The 19,150-nt window shown below is 37.0% G+C and overlaps 1 protein-coding gene and 3 non-coding genes across 4 annotated transcripts; 3 read left to right on the top strand and 1 right to left on the bottom strand.

Annotated features, from left to right (window-relative positions):
* Nucleotides 1–1,339: 1,339 nt before the first annotated feature.
* On the bottom strand, nt 1,340–14,721 carry LOC121426716 (dynactin subunit 2-like). The gene is made up of 13 exons (XM_041623090.1): nt 14,617–14,721; nt 13,682–13,744; nt 12,925–13,021; nt 12,044–12,111; nt 9,717–9,815; nt 8,623–8,783; nt 7,609–7,759; nt 6,961–7,026; nt 5,990–6,028; nt 5,172–5,321; nt 4,801–4,903; nt 2,757–2,848; nt 1,340–1,798 (listed from the first exon to the last, which is right to left on the bottom strand). Exons 1-13 carry the CDS (start codon nt 14,650–14,652, stop codon nt 1,712–1,714), a joined length of 1,212 nt encoding a protein of 403 aa, XP_041479024.1. The 5' UTR covers nt 14,653–14,721; the 3' UTR covers nt 1,340–1,711.
* Nucleotides 14,722–15,460: 739 nt separating this feature from the next.
* On the top strand, nt 15,461–15,532 carry TRNAQ-CUG. The gene has a single exon. It is a non-coding gene; the product is annotated as a tRNA-Gln (tRNA).
* Nucleotides 15,533–17,307: 1,775 nt separating this feature from the next.
* TRNAQ-CUG lies at nt 17,308–17,379 on the top strand. The gene has a single exon. It is a non-coding gene; the product is annotated as a tRNA-Gln (tRNA).
* Nucleotides 17,380–19,078: 1,699 nt separating this feature from the next.
* TRNAQ-CUG lies at nt 19,079–19,150 on the top strand. The gene has a single exon. It is a non-coding gene; the product is annotated as a tRNA-Gln (tRNA).

The raw sequence follows: 19,150 nt of genomic DNA, 5'->3' as shown, positions 1-19,150 counted from the left end.
GTCAAACTGCGTTGGCCATTACTGAATTATCACATGCATCCATACACTAAAGAACTAGCACGCGCAACAGATGTTGACTTTTTCCCATGAGGCATTGTAAATTTCGGCCTGTCCGCTGCAACCCACAGATGGCGCATTGTATTGGGAATCCACCGATTGTATGTCTCGATAGACATTCCTTTCTTCTACTTCATGATTCATTCTTCAAATGCAACTATGAAACCTTCTGCTCACAAGAGCCTCATGAAATGAGATGATTTTACCTAATAAAACTTTCATATTTAATAGAAAATGCAATTTTTAAAAAAAGAATTGTCAGTTAGATTGTAATTCATATAGTTGGAACGAGCTGAACAGTCCAATGAATCAATGGTTTCAAAGAACTCTAAACAGATCAGATAAAAGGTAACCAAAAACAAGCATAAAAAGGAAAATGATAAATCCAGTTTTACTCAACAGAAAGTGAAGTAGACGGGCCATTTCAGACAGAACCGTTCACAGTTTCACACCCTTAAAATTCTGTACATGAAATAAAATTATAAATAATACTAACACTACTATACAATAATACATCTTGTTATTTACAGTTTAACATAAGCATCCAATAACGCTGAGTGCAACGGGACATTAATATAAACAAAAAATCATTGATTCATATCATAGGTGATACATTACAATTATCTCTTAAATACTAAAGGCCTGGTCACACCGCCCGAGCGTTGTTGGAGCGGTAGGGAGTTAAGGTCAAATTTCGCTCACAAATTTGGGCAAAAATTGAAAAAAAAAAACCCATCAAAATTGAAAATGGTGAACGGTAGCGAGCGGTGATGAGTTTTTCTCTCCACGACCGCTCCAACAACGCTCGGGCGGTGTGACCAGGCCTTTAAGTGGAAACTTGGTATAAAGAGAACGGGGTCGTGTTTCACAAAAAGTTGAAATGTGCCAGAAAATCGCTTTCAATTCCCAATTGTATGTGACATATGCTCAGAGGATGCACACAACTGCACTGCTATATCAATGAGGTTATGCGTAAGATACTGTGTGTTCTTGACGTTGAAGCAGGACATTAAGTCGCACCTAACTCTGTGTGAAACACCCCAAAGTCAAGTCTTGTAAATAACAAGTTTACTATTATAATTTAGTGACAAAATAATCTTTTACTGAAAAGATGCTTTACAAAAAGACTTCCTGCAGGACCAATTTTAAACATTAAAGGAGAATATTCCATTTTATTCATTGTCAATGCACATCGAATGCAAAGACTCTTTTTTCATTTTCATTTTATTAGATCCCATGATCAAGTTGCTGAAATAAATTGGTGTTTTTTCAGATAGATCTGACAATGGCAAGCTTAAATAGCAATTTATCAATTCTAAGTTTTACTTTCCAAAGTCAGCGGGCATATGCTGCAATTGAAGACCTTGACCTAAGCCTAAATTTGTATTTTTTTGCTGCAACAAGCGCAGCAATATGTGAAGGCCTATAGTGAGTTGGGTAGCGTGAGCCTTAAAGTCAGACATTGTTGTGACGACAGGAAATAGCTTATGCCTGCAAACTAAGCAAGCCATTCTAGATTATAACCAGGTGGTTCTTGTTCAAATGTTATGGGGATGACAAAATTGGGAGTTAAGCAATAATACAGGGGGAATGCATTATCTTTTAAGTGGAAGTTTATTACTCTTAATTCAACAGCTTAGTTCTGAGTATATTCCTATTTTTTGACGGCTTTCATTCTACTTTCTAATGATTCACAATTGGCCTGGATGGCGGCTAGGTTGGCGGCAAAGGAGTCCTTCAGCTGTAAATGAAAGAGAAAATAAGTGAAAGGGTGTGATATCAATGATATGATGCAGAAAGTAGTGGTGGTAGTGTCTAGTAAGTATGTAGATTATTGTCTACCTAGAGTTTGAATATACTATTTCATTTCCCCCAAAAGGGAGTTATATTTTCTTAAGGGATTATATTTTGCCCGAAGCACGTAGCACTGAGGTAAATATTTTTTGCGGGGAAAAATATAGCTTCGGAGAGGAATCTAAATTCTATTTATTAAACTGACAAATCAAGCAATATCTGTTATATTATAAAGTCTATGTAGATTCACCATCAGAGTCAGCATTTATGAAATGGCACTATGATAAATTAATATTTGGTGCAGCTCTGACCCGTCTACGTCGAATACAACAGTACACACTAGAGCGTACATAAAGTAAATTACCCGATTACACAACTTGCAAGCGATATCACCTCAGTGAATATATTGCCACCGTTTTACATACATCACTGGTTTGCTTGAGCGTCCAATGTCAATTTTCGTTACACACCTTTTGCACTGCCGTGCAGTGCACCCAAAAAAGTTGGATGTCATGTGACGCGTATTGGCCAATCATGATGCTTGAAATAATACACCTAATTTATAATTCAATATATTCACCGATGTTCTAAAGGACATACAAAAATGTCACTTTACTAAAACTACATCCTGGAGTAGGCATGCACACATATCGTCAGTGATTTTACACATTTGAAATTTGGAAAGTCGATCAAGTTTTAAGACAAGCTTTCAAAATATGTAAAAAATAAATAACAAATTTTGAGAATATGACCCCAAATTAGGTTAAGGCCAGTTCGTAAAATTGGCGATGACATAAGAAGTAACGCAAGACCTTCCCAGGGTATATGTCAATATATTCACTGATAGAAAGGACACACATTAATATCACTTGACAATGGAATAAGTCAATGGTAGTAAATATTACCTGTTTGATTGATGTATCTTGGCTTCCCATGCTGGAAGTGAGTTGCTGCTGGGCAATGTCTAACTGACTAAGTGCTTGGCTGAATTGTAAAGCTGTCAATAACAACAACAAAAATAAAACAATTCAATTAGGTAAATCTAGATAAATAGCGATGCAGCAACAGCAACCACTGATATATTTCAACAAGAATTGAATGAAGTAGAGATGATCAGATTCAACTCAATTAAGATCCATTTAATCAAGCAATGCAGAATGGAACTGGATATTCCCTACAAAAAGAGCTAACATTGAGGACTCTCTCAAGGGCTTGAATTCACCAAGGTGGTTTTTATAACCGTTGGTTGAACCCATGGCTTATGCAGTTTTTCCTGTATAAATTACGCTTATTTACCTGTATATTAAAAATCATCAAATGCTGATGTGTGCCAAATTGATGCATGTTGCCATGGTTATCCATGCTATTTTATTCATGAGTCCACTGTTTTGAATTAATGAGTCCACTCTTCAAACAGTGGACCCATGAATACTTAACCTTTGGAACAGGCATCAATTTGGCACGCTGTTACAAAAGCGTGTATCAGCATTGGACTTTTTTAAATAAACGGGGCAAATAGACCAGTTCGTAGTTACTTCATGGGCAATTTTGGTCAAATGACCTTTCATTTCTTTCATCATGATAGGCAGATTTCAAAGCAAGATATTACGTAAGCTTGCCTTACATAGCAGGATGAAGAAATTGAATAGCCAGGTGACTAGAATAGCACACCAATGAACACTTAATGAAGGTATTTGTTGCATTCCTACTTTGAATGCATATCTTAGCATGTTGCACAATGTACTTGACAAACTGTGAAATACCAGTCGTTCGTGGAAGCATTGTTGTTTTTGTGGATGTAAATGAAAACGACAATTCAAAAGAATATATGAATAATCAAGACATCAAAGTTGGTGCTTATCTCATTAGATTTTAAAGCACCATGTCACTTTAGTACAAATGACCTTCTTCTGATCATGCGTAGAATCTTTTGATCATGCGCAGAAAGGAAATACGAACTGGCTTATAAGCATGATTTACACAGGAAATCTGCATAAACCATGGGTTCAACCGATGGTTTCATAAACCACCTTTGTGAATTCTGGCCAATGAGTCTCCACAATCCGACTTATGGCAATCTAATGCATAATAATAATACCTGCATATATTTCACTTAAAGAGAAACTCTGGTAACAACAGAAAATAAAATGCACACAGAATTATGATAACTATAATGGATATCTGCAATACAATTTTTTAGAAAAATATATAATCACGGAGTAATGAGCAAAAATGACTGTCTGTTTAAAGTGTGGTCCCACATGTTGTTTCCTGTGTTAGCTACTCCAGGAAACGATGTGGTGATGAAATGAATATAATATCAAGCAAGCATGAATTATTTTTAGTTAAACATATTTGTTCTACATATTAAGGATTCTGGCATATGATAAACACTTTTGGATTTCGTCCAACCATTTCCTTTTGAAATAAGAACTCAAAACTTATCAACACCTACTTTGTCAGAAGTCCCTCGTGTTTCAATATAATAACATTATCCTGGCCTTAGCAGAGCAGTTCATTTTGATGGAGACACAACATATGCTCCTGTGACATTTGTTCCCATCTTAATATCTCAAGAGGGCATAAGACTAGAGTTAGAATTGTAATATAGTTTTTGGTTCAGAATACTATAAAGATTAGGATTATGATTTATTTAGTTTTTGAGGTTGGGTTTTATGTCTGACTTAACTTGTAGATTTTCCATCAGAGCAAATAGAGTACCAAAGTGTGACGTCCTTACAACAAACCGGTTGGTTCTTAACAGAGTCCCAGCTGACAATCGTCTATTCACATTTGTATTTGCAAGAATAATTATCATTCTGAGGTTGCAAGTGATGAAATTCTGCTAGCAGCCATTTTCTCCTCTGAGAAACACACTCCGGGTATCGATATCACTGGGATCATGGAATCATGTTGACAGTGGGTTGAGACGTCCACAGCCATACATACCTTGTTCATGTAGCTCTTTCAACGCCTGAAGTCTGTCTACTACTTTAGGTAAGGTGTCCGCTATACTATCCCATTTCTGAACCATTTCATACAGTGCAGATATCTGTTAAGAACACCAAATAAAATGTCAAGGTCATAAAACTTTGAATATTAAATAATTCTTACAATGTTGCAATAAAATAATTATTCATAATGGAAAATGCAAAGGTCTGATTGGTACAGTAGTCATTGCACCATCACAACACTTGTTCTTTGCAAAGAGAAAAAGTCCAAATAATAATCAACAATTTTGTACGTCAAAACACAACACACAAGTCCCTTACAGGACACCTAATGCACAATAGGAGACAGTTCCCATTATTGTGGCCTACCTTGCTATCCTTTCCTGCATCTTCCACAGCTGACTTCTTTTCCGAGACCTGGTCCAGCCGCTGGAGTAGACCCTGGATCCTGGCCTCAATGTGGTCCACTTGACCAATGTCCAAGATGGCTACCTTGGCTTGAAGTTGACTCACAGATTCCTAAAATAAACAATCCATACCAAGTTCACATTCAATGACTTTAGTGAAACCAATCCCAGGGGAGGGGGAGGGGTCCCAAAGACACAAGGAAACTTAAATTCTGAACTGTGTGCTGTAAGAAGCAGACTACCATATTCATCAGATCATGCACATGAAACCGTTTGGTATCCACCAATGAGATTTACAGTTTATACATACTACAAATCATATGGGCATTTACATACAGTAATATACTTTTTGTATATCAGACCCCTAGTTCTCTCCATTCTTACTTCACTTTCTGAGCTACTCAAGCCAAATATCGCTACGTATAAAACATTGCTCTGAGGTGAATGGGTACCTAGCAGGAAAGGCTGCTTTAGCTACAGCTGGGGTAATAATATCCAAGTCCTTTGGAAGCGCATAGAGACGTTATTCATTATGTGTTATACGCTATACAAGAACTATTATGAAAATTGTGAAACTTATGAAAATTTGATATAATTTACAACTTTACATATGAACTAGATAATCAGAAGACTAATCACTATAGGAAGTTCTAAATATAGGGAGTTGGACAAACATACTATAGAAAATGGCTCATTAATCATTTAGACAGTCAGTGATCTATTTTCTACAATTTACTTTACTTTTAAATATACATAGTTATAAAAGATATGTGTACTTACCACAAGACTCTTTGAACTAGAATCGGCCGTCAGTGATGCCTACAATCAAATCAAAACAGAATTGTAAGGTTCATGTAATATAATAATAATAGGCATTTATATAGCGCCATCTATCTAGAAATATTCTATTCCGAGGCGCGTTGTTATTATTAACCCGGCTTTAGCTCGAGCTGCCTTTCAGCGCTCATGCATGCAAGGAATTAATCCTTCCGGGTACCCATTCACCTCACCTGGGTCGAGTGCAGCACGATGTGGATAAATTTCTTGCTGAAGGAAATATCGCCATGGCTGGGATTCGAACCCACGACCCTCTGTTTCAAAGTCAGAAGACTTACCACTGGGCCACAATGCTCCACGATAATTTCATTTAATGACAGGTTCATTCATCCAGATAAGATTTTTATTTATAGTAGTGATCGCTTGCCAGTCAGGATGAAAATCATCAATATAATTCAAGTAACGTGGTAATAACTAAAGAAACTCATCGACATTCCGCTTTACTTGACCCAAGTGTAGTGATGTGTACCAGGCAGAGGTATTCATTTGATGTACCAAGATAGTGGCTAGGCAACTGCCAGTGTAAAGACAACAGTAAGCTCCATAAAGACTTGGCAGCGTGGATAGGTGCGTTTCGTGGAGTGCATTGATATCATCATTACAAATGGTACTTTTCAGTACAACTGATAATGTAACATGAAGGAAGCTTGCAAAGTACAATGTAGTTGGTAGGCCCAATCACTTGGCACCAAACTTCTTCTAGTATTGAGCACCTGCCACTTCCTACCTCAACCCCCCAAAACTCCCTCCACCCCCCCCCCCTTCAACACACACACAATAAATGTGGGAAACATAGTTTGCCCAGGTGTTTGATATTAATACAGGAAAATGTACAAATACATACTTTGCGAATTGTATTAGACGGTTGTAAAAAATTCATTATTCATGCTAGAATGAAACTGAAATAAACTTACAAGCTTTTGTGGATCTTGACCAAGCATGGCCTCCAATCGATTCAATCTCTGCTCAAGTTCAGCTCCCTACATACATGTAAAGAGACAGAGAAAAGGATAAAATACATGCAACACTAAGTAGACAGTATCAGCAGTACACAAATGAAGTGAGTCATCGTCATCATCATCACCATCATCACCATCATCGTCACCAGCATCATCATCATCGTCACAATCATCATCATCACCATCATCACCACCAACATCATCACTATCATCATCTTTTTCCTCTTCTTCTCCACCATTTTTACCATCTGCTTCACCATTATAATGATCAACTCCATTATCATCATCAACATCACCACATCACCATCATTTATATGTTAGTATTATTATCATATTTCTCCTTTTCTTCATCCTCATCACAAATTCACCATTATCATCATCTTTATCACCATCACCATTATCATCATCTTTATCACCATCATCATCAACACCATCATCTTCACCATCATCATCATCATCTTCATCACCATCATCACCATCTTCACCATCATCATCACCACCAACATCATAACTATCATCATCTTTTTCTTCTTCTGCACTATATTCACCACCATCATCATTATCATCTTTGCCTTTTCAATCTTGGCACCAGCAAACACACACCTTTGATACTTGATTGAACTTGTTTTGTTCAGGTCTATAGTAGAGTTCATATGTGACATGCCCATCTTTGCTCTCCTGTGTTCCCTTCTTAGGAGGGGTCAACGGTTGGCTTGCTTCTTTCTTGAAAGCATCCAGCTGGTTGAACAGTTTCCTGTTAAAATAACAAAGTTACAATAAGCTTTTAAGGAGGCCATTTCTTATAGAAATAGCATTTTAACTTTAGCTGATGGGATTAAGATGATTGAGAATCTAATTTAGAACAGAAGGAAGGGCTACCAGTCACACAACAGATGTGCGCAACGTTAAGGCCACCGCAAACCTTACGACTGGTCCACGATCTGATTTGGAACAAGTCACATTTTTGGTTATTTTCTGAAAATGTGATTGAAAAGGATCTTTTCATTTGAGCTTCAAATTAACTGAAAGAATACTAAAATAACAATTTTGGATGATTGGAAGCATTTAATTTGGAGTAAAGGCCAAGTAGATTTCATATCGTAGCCAATCGTACGATTGCTATGACGTCATTACGACTAGATATCAAATTCAAATTTTATTCTAATAACGATAATAGCATAGTAACATATTTGAACATATGTATTCGTACGATGATTTAGAACATTACACAGTGTGATATTCCATATCTCAACATCAGCATTAAAATTCGACGAAATTGCCGCCTAGATAATGTAGTCATAGATTACTAGTTACACGCTGACCTGGGCACCGTAACACAAAGGTTTGCGATGGATTGCAAATATGAAATAACCGCACTGATTGGTTCCTGGTCAGTATTTTAAACCAAATGCGTGTGTAACATTGGTATTGATTGGTCAGTTCATTTAGCGATTGATCGCTAATCTTTGTGTTACGGAGCCCTGGGGTATGTTTCACGGAGCATCAGCCGGTGGTTTTCACTGACAAATTTAGTCTGAGCCAATCAGATGCAAGGATTTCAGTAACTTATAACATGACATTCATGAAATGGTCCCCAGGTAAAAGAAATGAACATACTTTGGAAGTGAGCCTTGAGGATCAGCAGCTTCTATGACAGACTCGTTCCCCAGGATTTTCTCCAGATGAAGTCCATAGAGTTGCTGCTGTAGCACACCAATGTCTTGCATCAAAGCGGCTGGGGATGCCCCTACTCCCGAAGATGCTTCCTTGGCTGTTGTCTATTGAAGTTGGTTCAATAAAAATACATGAATACATAGATACATGTTTAACTCGATTCTCTAGAGCTGAAAAAAATCCTGTGATTAAATACAACTGGTGACTTAAATGCCTTTGTAGATAAGGTAGGAATATGGCCCAATATGATTGCTATTTTCCATCATGATTATCCTCATGCCCCCTCCCCCCCTCCCCACAAAAAAATAGATAGGAAGAGGGATTCACCCAAAAAATTCCAAAACATTCCTTGTAAATTCCAAATAGCCCCCATGAATATGCTACTAAGCTGATATAAAGTGAAAATGACCCCAGTCATATATTATTTTCCTCGTAGTTATCATCGTCAGCTTCATCATCAGACATTACCACAATAATCACATCAACATCAATCTTTATCATCACTATCGTCATAACCAAAATCATTTCAACTAATTAATCGGCATCTTTCTTTATACTCCTCCTCCTCATCACTGCCATTATAATCATACTCATCGTTATCATGATATTCATCCCAGGGGCGGATCCAGGTTTTTCCAAAGTGGGGGGGGTTACATCTTTCCAAGGAAAAATTTGACAAGCAAAAAAAAAAAAATTTTAACAAAAAAATAAGGACATTTTGTCCCCCAAAAAAATTGACAAGCTAAAAAATAGGGGTCTTCACTTTCAAAGGGGGGGGGCATGCTTCTGTTTTTAACACAATTTTTACATTACAAATTTTAATTTTGCTTCTCAAAAGGGGGGCACTGGCTGGCTGTGCCCCCCCCCCCCCCCTGGATCCACCAGTGACTCATCCTCCTCAATAACACTAAGGTTCATCCACAATGTATAAAGGCTTATCCCCAAGAGATAATGACAGTTTCATGCAGAAAATACAATGAAACTGAATCGAAGCCAGCAATAGAAATGAAGTTGCTTCATGATGGGGACATACTGACCTGTAGTTTCTCTACATCTTGACTTAATTCTCTGATTTCATGTTGTAATCTTTGAAACCTCTGCACTGGTGTCTCCCTGGCTTGATACCCATCTTCCAACTAAACAAAAGAAAATGACAGAAAAAATATATGCTTTTTTCACTGGAATTTCTTAATCCCTTACTATCCCTAAACTTTTATTTCACATGTCCAATTTTCTGCCTAACCCTGGCTAAGGAAATGCTTCCTTATCTCAAACATATGATCGAAACTTTCTGCAACAGTAATAAGTAGAATTAGTATTGAATTTGTTGTACAATATTGAGATTTAGTTAAATTTATTGTTTAAACTATGATAATGACATTATTTGGGGCTAACCTACATGTACATTAGCATCTTGCTATTATGTAAGCTCCAATTACCTCATGTTTTTTTTTATATGTGATGTACTATTCCTTGTAATTGTACCTGACAGTGATATTTGGTAATAAATTCAATTCAATTCAATATTTCTAGTAATCCTTGACTAGTGGTAGTTATTCCTGAATCCTTATCTCTGATTTGACAACAGCATTGGCTCCATTGCCCCAAGGGCGTGCATCAAGCAACATCCTTGGCTTGACTGGGTTTCTTTTTACACTAGCAATCTTAACACCGGACTATCACTCTGAGCACTGCAAGTACTCGGCTAGCCATGCTAATTTGCAGGGCCAAAATAATCCTGTACTATAGGTGAAGTTAGGGTATTTTGATAAAGTGCTGTGTAAAAAGAAAGTGGGCTAAGCTTTTACCCCGTACATACTATATGTGGGGCTAAATGGCAATTTAGCTCTACCTGTAATGGGGGGGGGGGGGATTTTGCTAGTGTAAAAAGCATAATTAAGTGCGTAAAGAAACAAGTGGAATGCCTCTGGCCGTCTCACCTGCATCACGCGGTTCAATTTAGCAGCAGTGCTGACTTTGAATACTACTCTAACTCGCACAAGATGTTCAGTCATACATGGTTACTCTTATGTCCACTTTTTATGAACTAGACCAATAACCTTACAGAGATACGATGGTTATTCAACAAAAAACCCCAACATGGCCAAAGTTCATTGACCTTACATGACCTTTGATCTTGATCATGTGACCTGAAACTCGAACAGGACGTTCAGTGATACTTGATTACTCTTATGTACAAGTTTCATGAATCAGATCCATAAACATTCAAAGTTATGATGGTAATTCAACAGATACACCCAATTCGGCCAAAGTTCATTGACCTTTGACCTTGGTCATGTGACCTGAAACGCGCACAGGATGTTCAGTGATACTTGATTACTCTAATGTCCAAGTTTAATGAACTAGGCCAATAAATTAAGTTATGATGGTAATTCAACAGATACCCCCGATTCGGCCAAAGTTCATTGACCCTAAATGACCTTTGACCTTAATCATGAGACCTGAAACTTGCACAAAATTTTCAGTGATGCTTGATTACTATTATGTCCAAGTTTCATGAATCAGATCCATAAATTTTCAAAGTTATGATGGGAATTCAACAGATATCCCCAATTCGGCCAAAGTTCATTGACCCTAAATGACCTTTGACCTTGGTCATGTGACGTGAAACTCATGCAGGATGTTCAGTGATACTTGATTAACCTTATGTCCAAGTTTCATGAACTAGGTCCATATATTTTCTAAGTTATGATGACACTTCAAAAACTTAACCTCAGGTTAAGATTTCGATGTTGATTCCTCCAACATGGTCTAAGTTCATTGACCCTAAATGACCTTTGACCTTGGTCATGTGACATGAAACTCTACTAGGATGTTCAGTAATACTTGATTAACCTTATGGCCAAGTTTTATTAACTAGGTCCATACACTTTCTAAGTTATGACGTCATTTCAAAAACTTAACCTCAGGTTAAGATTTGATGTTGACGCCTCAGCTTTTCCGACGGCGGCGGCGCCGCCGTCGGAAAAGCGGCGCCTATAGTCTCACTTTGCTTCGCAGGTGAGACAAAAACTGATGGACAGGGAAAAAACTACACGAGGGCACAAACAACTTTGTCAATGTGATGTAGGGTATGGACTACTCCTCCATTTGCTCTAATACACAAAAGTTTCAATACCATATTCAAAAAACGGTTTTATACAGATATTTTGCTTTTTTCAAGGATATACAAAATGAGATGTATGTCATACTTTCCCATTCCAATTTTGAAGGAAAGAGATGTTTACAAGAAAACCATTAATGCATGGTAAGTAAATACTCAATAGGATTTCTGTTTTACTGAACAAAGTGTTCAAAGACATGTTGTTTGATCTACTACTCAATGGTCCCAGATGATACTTACAATTTCATACTCGTTCTTATCAGCAATGTATCCTGTGCGTCTTGCCTGGCTAATTCGATCTGAAAAATCTAGAGAAAAGAAAAACATGAACCTGTTAGTTTTCCTATCTCCTTCATTGATCACGCTAAATCACTTTAGGGTCTCTAATACATCTTGTATCATGAATTTAGTATGGTATAATCAAAACTACCATTAAATTTAGTTTTCATTATAGAAATCTGTCTTGGCAGTCAACTCTCTGTGATGATTACATCATTAAAGTCAGTGTGTCATGCCATTATGGTCTGCTTTTTTTTCAGGGCATACAAAGTCGGTGGAATGAAGCATCGCGATACACAGAGTATGTGCAAGCACACACTATCCTGGTGATGAAAGACATTGGGTGATTTCAAGTAGGATGTTCGATGTTAGTGTTGATATACGCTGCTGAACCGAGCTCCAACAACAAGCTGAGTTCAGAAGAACGATACCAATTGCATGATCGATAGCTAATGACGTCACATGTACCTGCTGATCACCACAATTTACCAGAATAGGAGTGTCACGTGGGAAGTGACTTTTTTTTTATTTACCTACTGCTGATTGACACCAAATAAGGATATTTCTAACACCTGTACAAAATATGAAGTCAAGATTTGGTGTTAGTGTATGGGTAAAGTACACATAGATCAACACTAGCTGTAATGCTCGGTTCAGCAGATGACGTGCAAAAACAGTGCTCAACACGAACTGCCAGGAACATGTCATATATTCCTAGGTCAATCCCACCACCAGCCTAGCCCCTAGTAACAGAATTTCATCACTACAGTGAAAAGGCCTTATTTGTACACTCTTTACAAGACATTAATAAAGAGTGTAGGCCTAATGTTATTTCTACTTACCAACTTGTCCAGCAAGAATCTTCTTGTCCTGGAATTTGTTGAAAGCCTCTTTAGTATTGATGGTCAACTTTTCAACGGATTCACTGCTTAATTCCGCCTGCAAGAGATTCAATATTTTTATTCAAAATAATGAAACATCCGTGATATGTTCATCAAAGCTACTAATCATGTTTATTACTTTGTGAAATAAAGTATTTCATTACATTTCAGATTAAAATATGTTATTCCCCAAGACAAAAGAAACTTCCCAACAGGCATATCATGCCCCAACCTAAAACTATTCTGCTTTGTAAAGCTACAAATATTTGATAACTATCCTGCTTCAAATATTTGATTTTATGAGTAATTGAGTAATATGAGTAGGGGGGGGGTGATGCATTACCTCCAATAAAATTCATTCAGTGAGAGGCCAGAATGAAAAGAGAGCTTTATGTGTATTTGTGAAACTTGGAATGACAACTATTAGTATGAAAAAGGCAAAATATAAAAGTATAAATTAATTCTGAGTGAACCATGTTTGACTAGAGCTTCAAGTTTTCTCAATGATAGGACCGAGCATTCTCTGTTACAGATCTAAACAAAAATTGTACACTTTTCATACCTTTTGGCCAATGGGATGGGGGGGGTGAATTGTGAACATATTTTCGAAAATTACATTGAATTGAATTGTACATACTACATGTCTGGGGTTGATCAGCACAATTATAATAATATGAGTAAGCAAGTATTTATTTAAATATTATGGGAACAAACTTACAATTTCTCGCTGTTGGTCATCTTCTGGTAGATCACTCGTCTCATATAGATCTGGCTGGGTGTCCTAAAGAAAGGAAAACGTAGAATTCTCATTTTAATGTCTTAATGAACTCTTACAACATGTACAACCTGTACTGTAGTGTATGACTAGAATGACATGTAGTTTAATCAATCTGGATTCCTAGTCCAGAATAATCACTTCCTTGGTTTCAAATGATTGTTTTCTTGAGCTGCTATTCCTGCTAACTGATGTGTAACTTTACAACAGATTCTGCCCAATCTTATTTTAAAGGTCCTTCCTAGTCCTTACAATTTCAATCTAAATCTAGGTCTGTAGGTATATAACATTGATTTACTCATAAAAAAAACACTTAACTTAGTCCAAAGACAGTTTGAATTTACTGAAACTTATCAAAGATTTTATTCAAAGTAACTACATTCACTCATATATAAGTCTTCCCATATTTCAAATTAAATCATGATCAATCTCAAACTGGGCTCCAATTGAACCCCATCATGAATTTCTAATAAAGAATAAAGCTGCTAAAAAGTGCTATGCACAAATGTTTATCAAATATCATTTATCATCCACTCTCACGTTTGGCCTAACACTAACAATTTAATTCAAGCTCAGCTCATTAACGTGTAACTGGATGAAGGCGTGCCCGTGATCGAGTTCCAGCGAGCGCCAAGCCATGGAGCCCCCGTCCTTCCCCGTACGATTCATCCAGTCATCCCCCACCAGTCCTACTCTCGCCCCGCTACCGGGTTTCAATAACCCAAACCGAGAAAATATCGAAGCAAATATATTTGTATTCAATAATATCTATGATACAAATCATATATTAGCACATACTTATCAGACATAAAATTAACAAAATATAACAAACTTTGCCTAAAACTATACGAAAACGCAATAAATGCAGTTATACTTACGATTCCAGGAAGGTTGGCATATTTCGGATCCGCCATTTTTCAGCAATATGTTAATATTCCGCGCGTGAGAGCAATTTTGATAGTGGATTTTCATACGTGCGCTCTTGTATCATTCTCATATGTCATGGAGGTTTGTCTCATCAGGGAGTCTCATTACCCCCTTTCACCTTGGCCCATGCATTAGTACACTTTGCCTCTTATAATTTTTCTGGAGGGGGGCACGGGCTGAAGCACCACAAAATTTTCTGAGGGTGCTATATCATCCCTCCATGGAAACTATGATTTTAGAGCGAAAGCTTTTTGGTTAATATTGTCAAACTATTTAAGTTCTGTCCAAAACATAGAGATATATACATCTCTATGGTCCAAAATTATCTTCACTTTTGGAGCGACAACATTTTTTTTTGCTTGCAAAATTCACTTCAGCATAAAAAATAAGGTTTCACTAGTAAAATGAAGGTCATTTTATGTCAAAAGTTCTCCAAGCAAAAAAAAGGGTTTCAACACAAAATACTATTTCTCCAAGTTTACACATTACCAGAATTCCAGGAGGTGCAACTTGTGGAAAATAATACACGCAACACCCTTGGGAAAACCTAGCTTTGGGGAGCACCCCAGCTTCTCCGGGCAATGCATCTTTACATAAAATTCATAAATATCATTGGAAAACTCTTAATTTGTTTTTAATTCCTGTAATTATCTTCTAAAACTCGTAAGAGGTGGACTCAATAACCAACCTGGATCTTCAAAAGCTCAAACTCACTCATAGTCTCCTTATCTTTCTTCACGCTTCACCAATCCTTATAACGTCAAGAGTCTCCATGTTCAAGAAGATGTAAGTCAAGGTTCCATGGTGTAATGGTTAGCACTCGAGACTCTGAATCTCGCGATCCGAGTTCAAATCTCGGTGGGACCTCATTTTTATCTTGGACTTTTTTTTCAATTAATGAGGTAATCACCGGATAGTCATGCAAAAATGCTCTTCACTTATTTTTATACGAAAAAATAATTGTACACTGTAAAATACTCACGTTGTTTAAGCCCGTCACTCTAGCAACTATATTGTTTAAACTTTTTAAACAACTATTCAAACTTTTTAAAAGTTGTTTAAAAAAGTTAAAACAACTTTTTTGTTAGAGTGACAGACTTCAACAACGTGCTATTTTTTTTCAATTTGTTTCATACTGTGTATAAGTCTCCGACGTAAAGCATGCTTGTCCATAGGTGTATATTTCTTGCAGCATGCACACTGTCTAGAATCTTCACTTGGAAAATCAGAAAATTCAGTTGATAAAAATAATCGGATACATTCGTATTTTCGTTTGCGATTATTATGATCATCATTAGTATTCTTTTTATTTTTATTACCAGCAGAAGCTCTTTTTAAAAATGACATCCCCTCCAATACAAATCATATTATCTCGAGGTTACTCGCAAACGACCAAGACACTTAATCCCCTGCATCTTTAAACCATTGCTTGGGCAGCATTTGCTCAGATAAAATCGAAATTAAGCGTATGTTCGATCCGGGCGCCTATTCTTAAATCAATACATGCTTTGGCCACAACACACACATAATCGTTCGTTAGTTTATCATTGCATAATTTCCTGTTATCTTGCAAGAACAGCACCGTTCTTGTTACCAAACTTAATTTCATTTTCGGAAATACGAACCTTATTTAATTTTCGGATTAACGAACCTTATTTCATTTTCGGACTAATAAACCTCCGGAATTACGAACCTCATTTCGTTTTCGGATCAACGAACATTCGGAATAACGAACCCTGTTTCGTTTTCGGATTAACGAACCTTATATAGTTTTCGGATTATTGAACCTTCGGAACAACAAACCTTATTTCGTTTTCGGATTAACGAACCTTCGGAATAACGAACCTTATTTTGTTTTCGGATTATCGAACCTTCGGAACAACGAACCTTATTTCGTTTTCGGAATAACGCCACAAATGTTCGGATTAACGAACCCTTTTCCGTTATCGGATTAACGAACAACGAGGTATAGGCAATTTACGTGTTTCGGAATTACGAACCTTCGGAATTAAGAAGTGTAACCGAAAATAATATTTTGCTATTTGTTTGTTTTCTTTTGGGGGATATTTTCTAGTATTTGGTTTTGTTTTATTATTTGTTTTACCGGCCCGTTCTTTGGATTCTGTCTCCCTTTCTACAATGGGACCATTTTAGGATGCTCTTTCAAGGCCTTTCGTGTTTCCGCAGGTTTTGAGAAAGCAGTTTATATTCTATTTTATAAAATACAACCCAAGGGCATGACAGAGAGATAAAGGGGTGAATGTAAAAGATGAAAAGGAGTTCAAGAAAAAGGGATAGAATGGGGTATCAAATTCCTGAGGGAGAGGGGGAAATAAAAGCAAAGAAAAAAAAATGAAATCCGAAAAGAAGAAGGGAAAAGGTATCATGTAGTAGGGGAAACTGTACCAAATTTCCTTCGATGATTATAAACTTATTTTTTATTTGAAATTATTCTTGAAAACGTTTCTTTTTAAGGGCGTCCGAAAAGTCTTCGGAAATTAGGAGAAGTGAAATCATGTACTGCCCAATGATCTCTTCGTATGTTCATACTCTTACTCTTTACAATCTCATTATCTTTCTCCATAAAACCTTCACCAATCCTCATGTCATGGGTCTTTGTGTAATGAGTTATTGTAAGTCAAGGTCCCATGGTGTAATGGTTAGCACTCGAGACTCTGAATCTCGCGATCCGAGTTCAAATCTCGGTGGGACCTCATTTTTGTATTTTTTTTTTCAATAATTCAGGTAAACACCGGGTAATCATGCAAAACATGATCTTCACTTCTTATATTAAATAATAATTGTATCAATCTCCGACCGTATAGTAACGTACGTTGACCTATGCATCAGCTTGCAATATATATGTATACCTATAGCGTATTTAATTAAAAAAATACGAAAATCGATTTAGTTCTTGCAGCACACCATCTAGAATCTTCACTTGGGAAATTAAAAAAAGCACTTGATGAAAATAATATTATGCTATTTGTTTGGATTTTTTAAGGAGATATTTTCTAGTATTCGATTTTGTTTCATTATTTGTTTTATTGGCCTACTCTTCGGTCTTTTTCTCCCCTTTTCTTAATGGGGTCTATTTCAGGATGTCATTTTAAAGGAGAATGAAACCATTGGAACAAGATAGCTTGTGTGAAAACAGAAAAATCAAAGAAACAGATCAACGAAAGTTTGAGAAAAATCGGACAAATAATGAGAAAGTTATGAGCATTTGAATATTGCGATCACTAATGCTATGGAGATAGCAAATTGGCAATGCGACAAAGATGTGTGATGTCACTTGTGAACAACTCTCCCCATTACTTTAGTATATATTTCACTAGAATTGCCTCTTTTATAACATCTATCCATAAATCATGTGTTCTGTCTACATTAGGGCATGTAATACATATTTTTTAAGAATACATCATGGATAAAGAGTTTGTATCATCATAAGAAAAAGCAAAAAGAGACATTTTGAGGGTATTTTATAGTCCACCAAAGTGAAAGTTGTTCATCAGTGACATCACACATCCTTGTCGCATTGCCAATGTGAGGATCTCCATAGCATTAGTGATTGCAATATTCAAATGCTCATAACTTTCTCACTATTTGTCTGATTTTTCTCAAACTTTCTTTATTCTTATTCTTTGATTTTTCTGTTTCTACACAAGCCTATTTGTTCCAAAGGTTTCATTCCCCTTTAAGGTATTTCGTGTTTCAAGTTTTGAGAGAGCAGTTTATATTCTACTTTATACAGTGGCGTACCTGGGATTTTCCACAGAGGGGGCAAAACCGGTCGAAAATTTTGACAACCAAAAAAAAAAAAAGTTTTCAAGCTCGTCAGGGGGGGGGGGGCAAAATAGGTTTTCAAGTTCGTCAGGGGGGCAGGGATATGTCTTTTGTATGGGTTCGTGACTCGTCAGGGGGGCAGACTGCCCCCTCTGCCCCCCCCCCCCGTAGGTACGCTAGTGACTTTATAAATGAAAAACTCACAAACCCAAGGGCATATGACAGAGAGACTAGATGGAAAATGTGAAAGAGATGAAAAGGAGTCTGGAAAAGGGATAGAATGGGGGAGGGGCCATACCTGAGGAAGGGGAAATAAAAGCAATAAAACGAAAAGAAGAAGGAAAAGGGTATCATAGTCCCCCATAGTCCCCCGGATCATAGAAGAGGAAACTACCAAATTTCCTTCGAGGATTATATACTTATTATTTTAAATGTTGAATTTGCCCTATCCCTTAAAACGTTTCTTTACGGGCTCCCGAAAACTCTTGGGGAAATTAGGAGAAGTGAAATCATGAACTGCCCAATGATCTCTTCGGATGTTCAGACTCCGATATACAATCCCGTTATCTTTCACCAAGCTTCACCAATCCTTATGTTATGGGTCTTGTGAGATTTGTTGTAAGTCAAGGTCCCATGGTGTAATGGTTAGCACTCGAGACTCTGAATCTCGCGATCCGAGTTCAAATCTCGGTGGGACCT

Source organism: Lytechinus variegatus, chromosome 13 (assembly GCF_018143015.1).
Source record: "Lytechinus variegatus isolate NC3 chromosome 13, Lvar_3.0, whole genome shotgun sequence".
In the NCBI taxonomy this organism is placed as follows: Eukaryota; Metazoa; Echinodermata; class Echinoidea; order Temnopleuroida; family Toxopneustidae; genus Lytechinus; species Lytechinus variegatus.
This window is presented reverse-complemented; position numbering and strand designations above follow the sequence as displayed.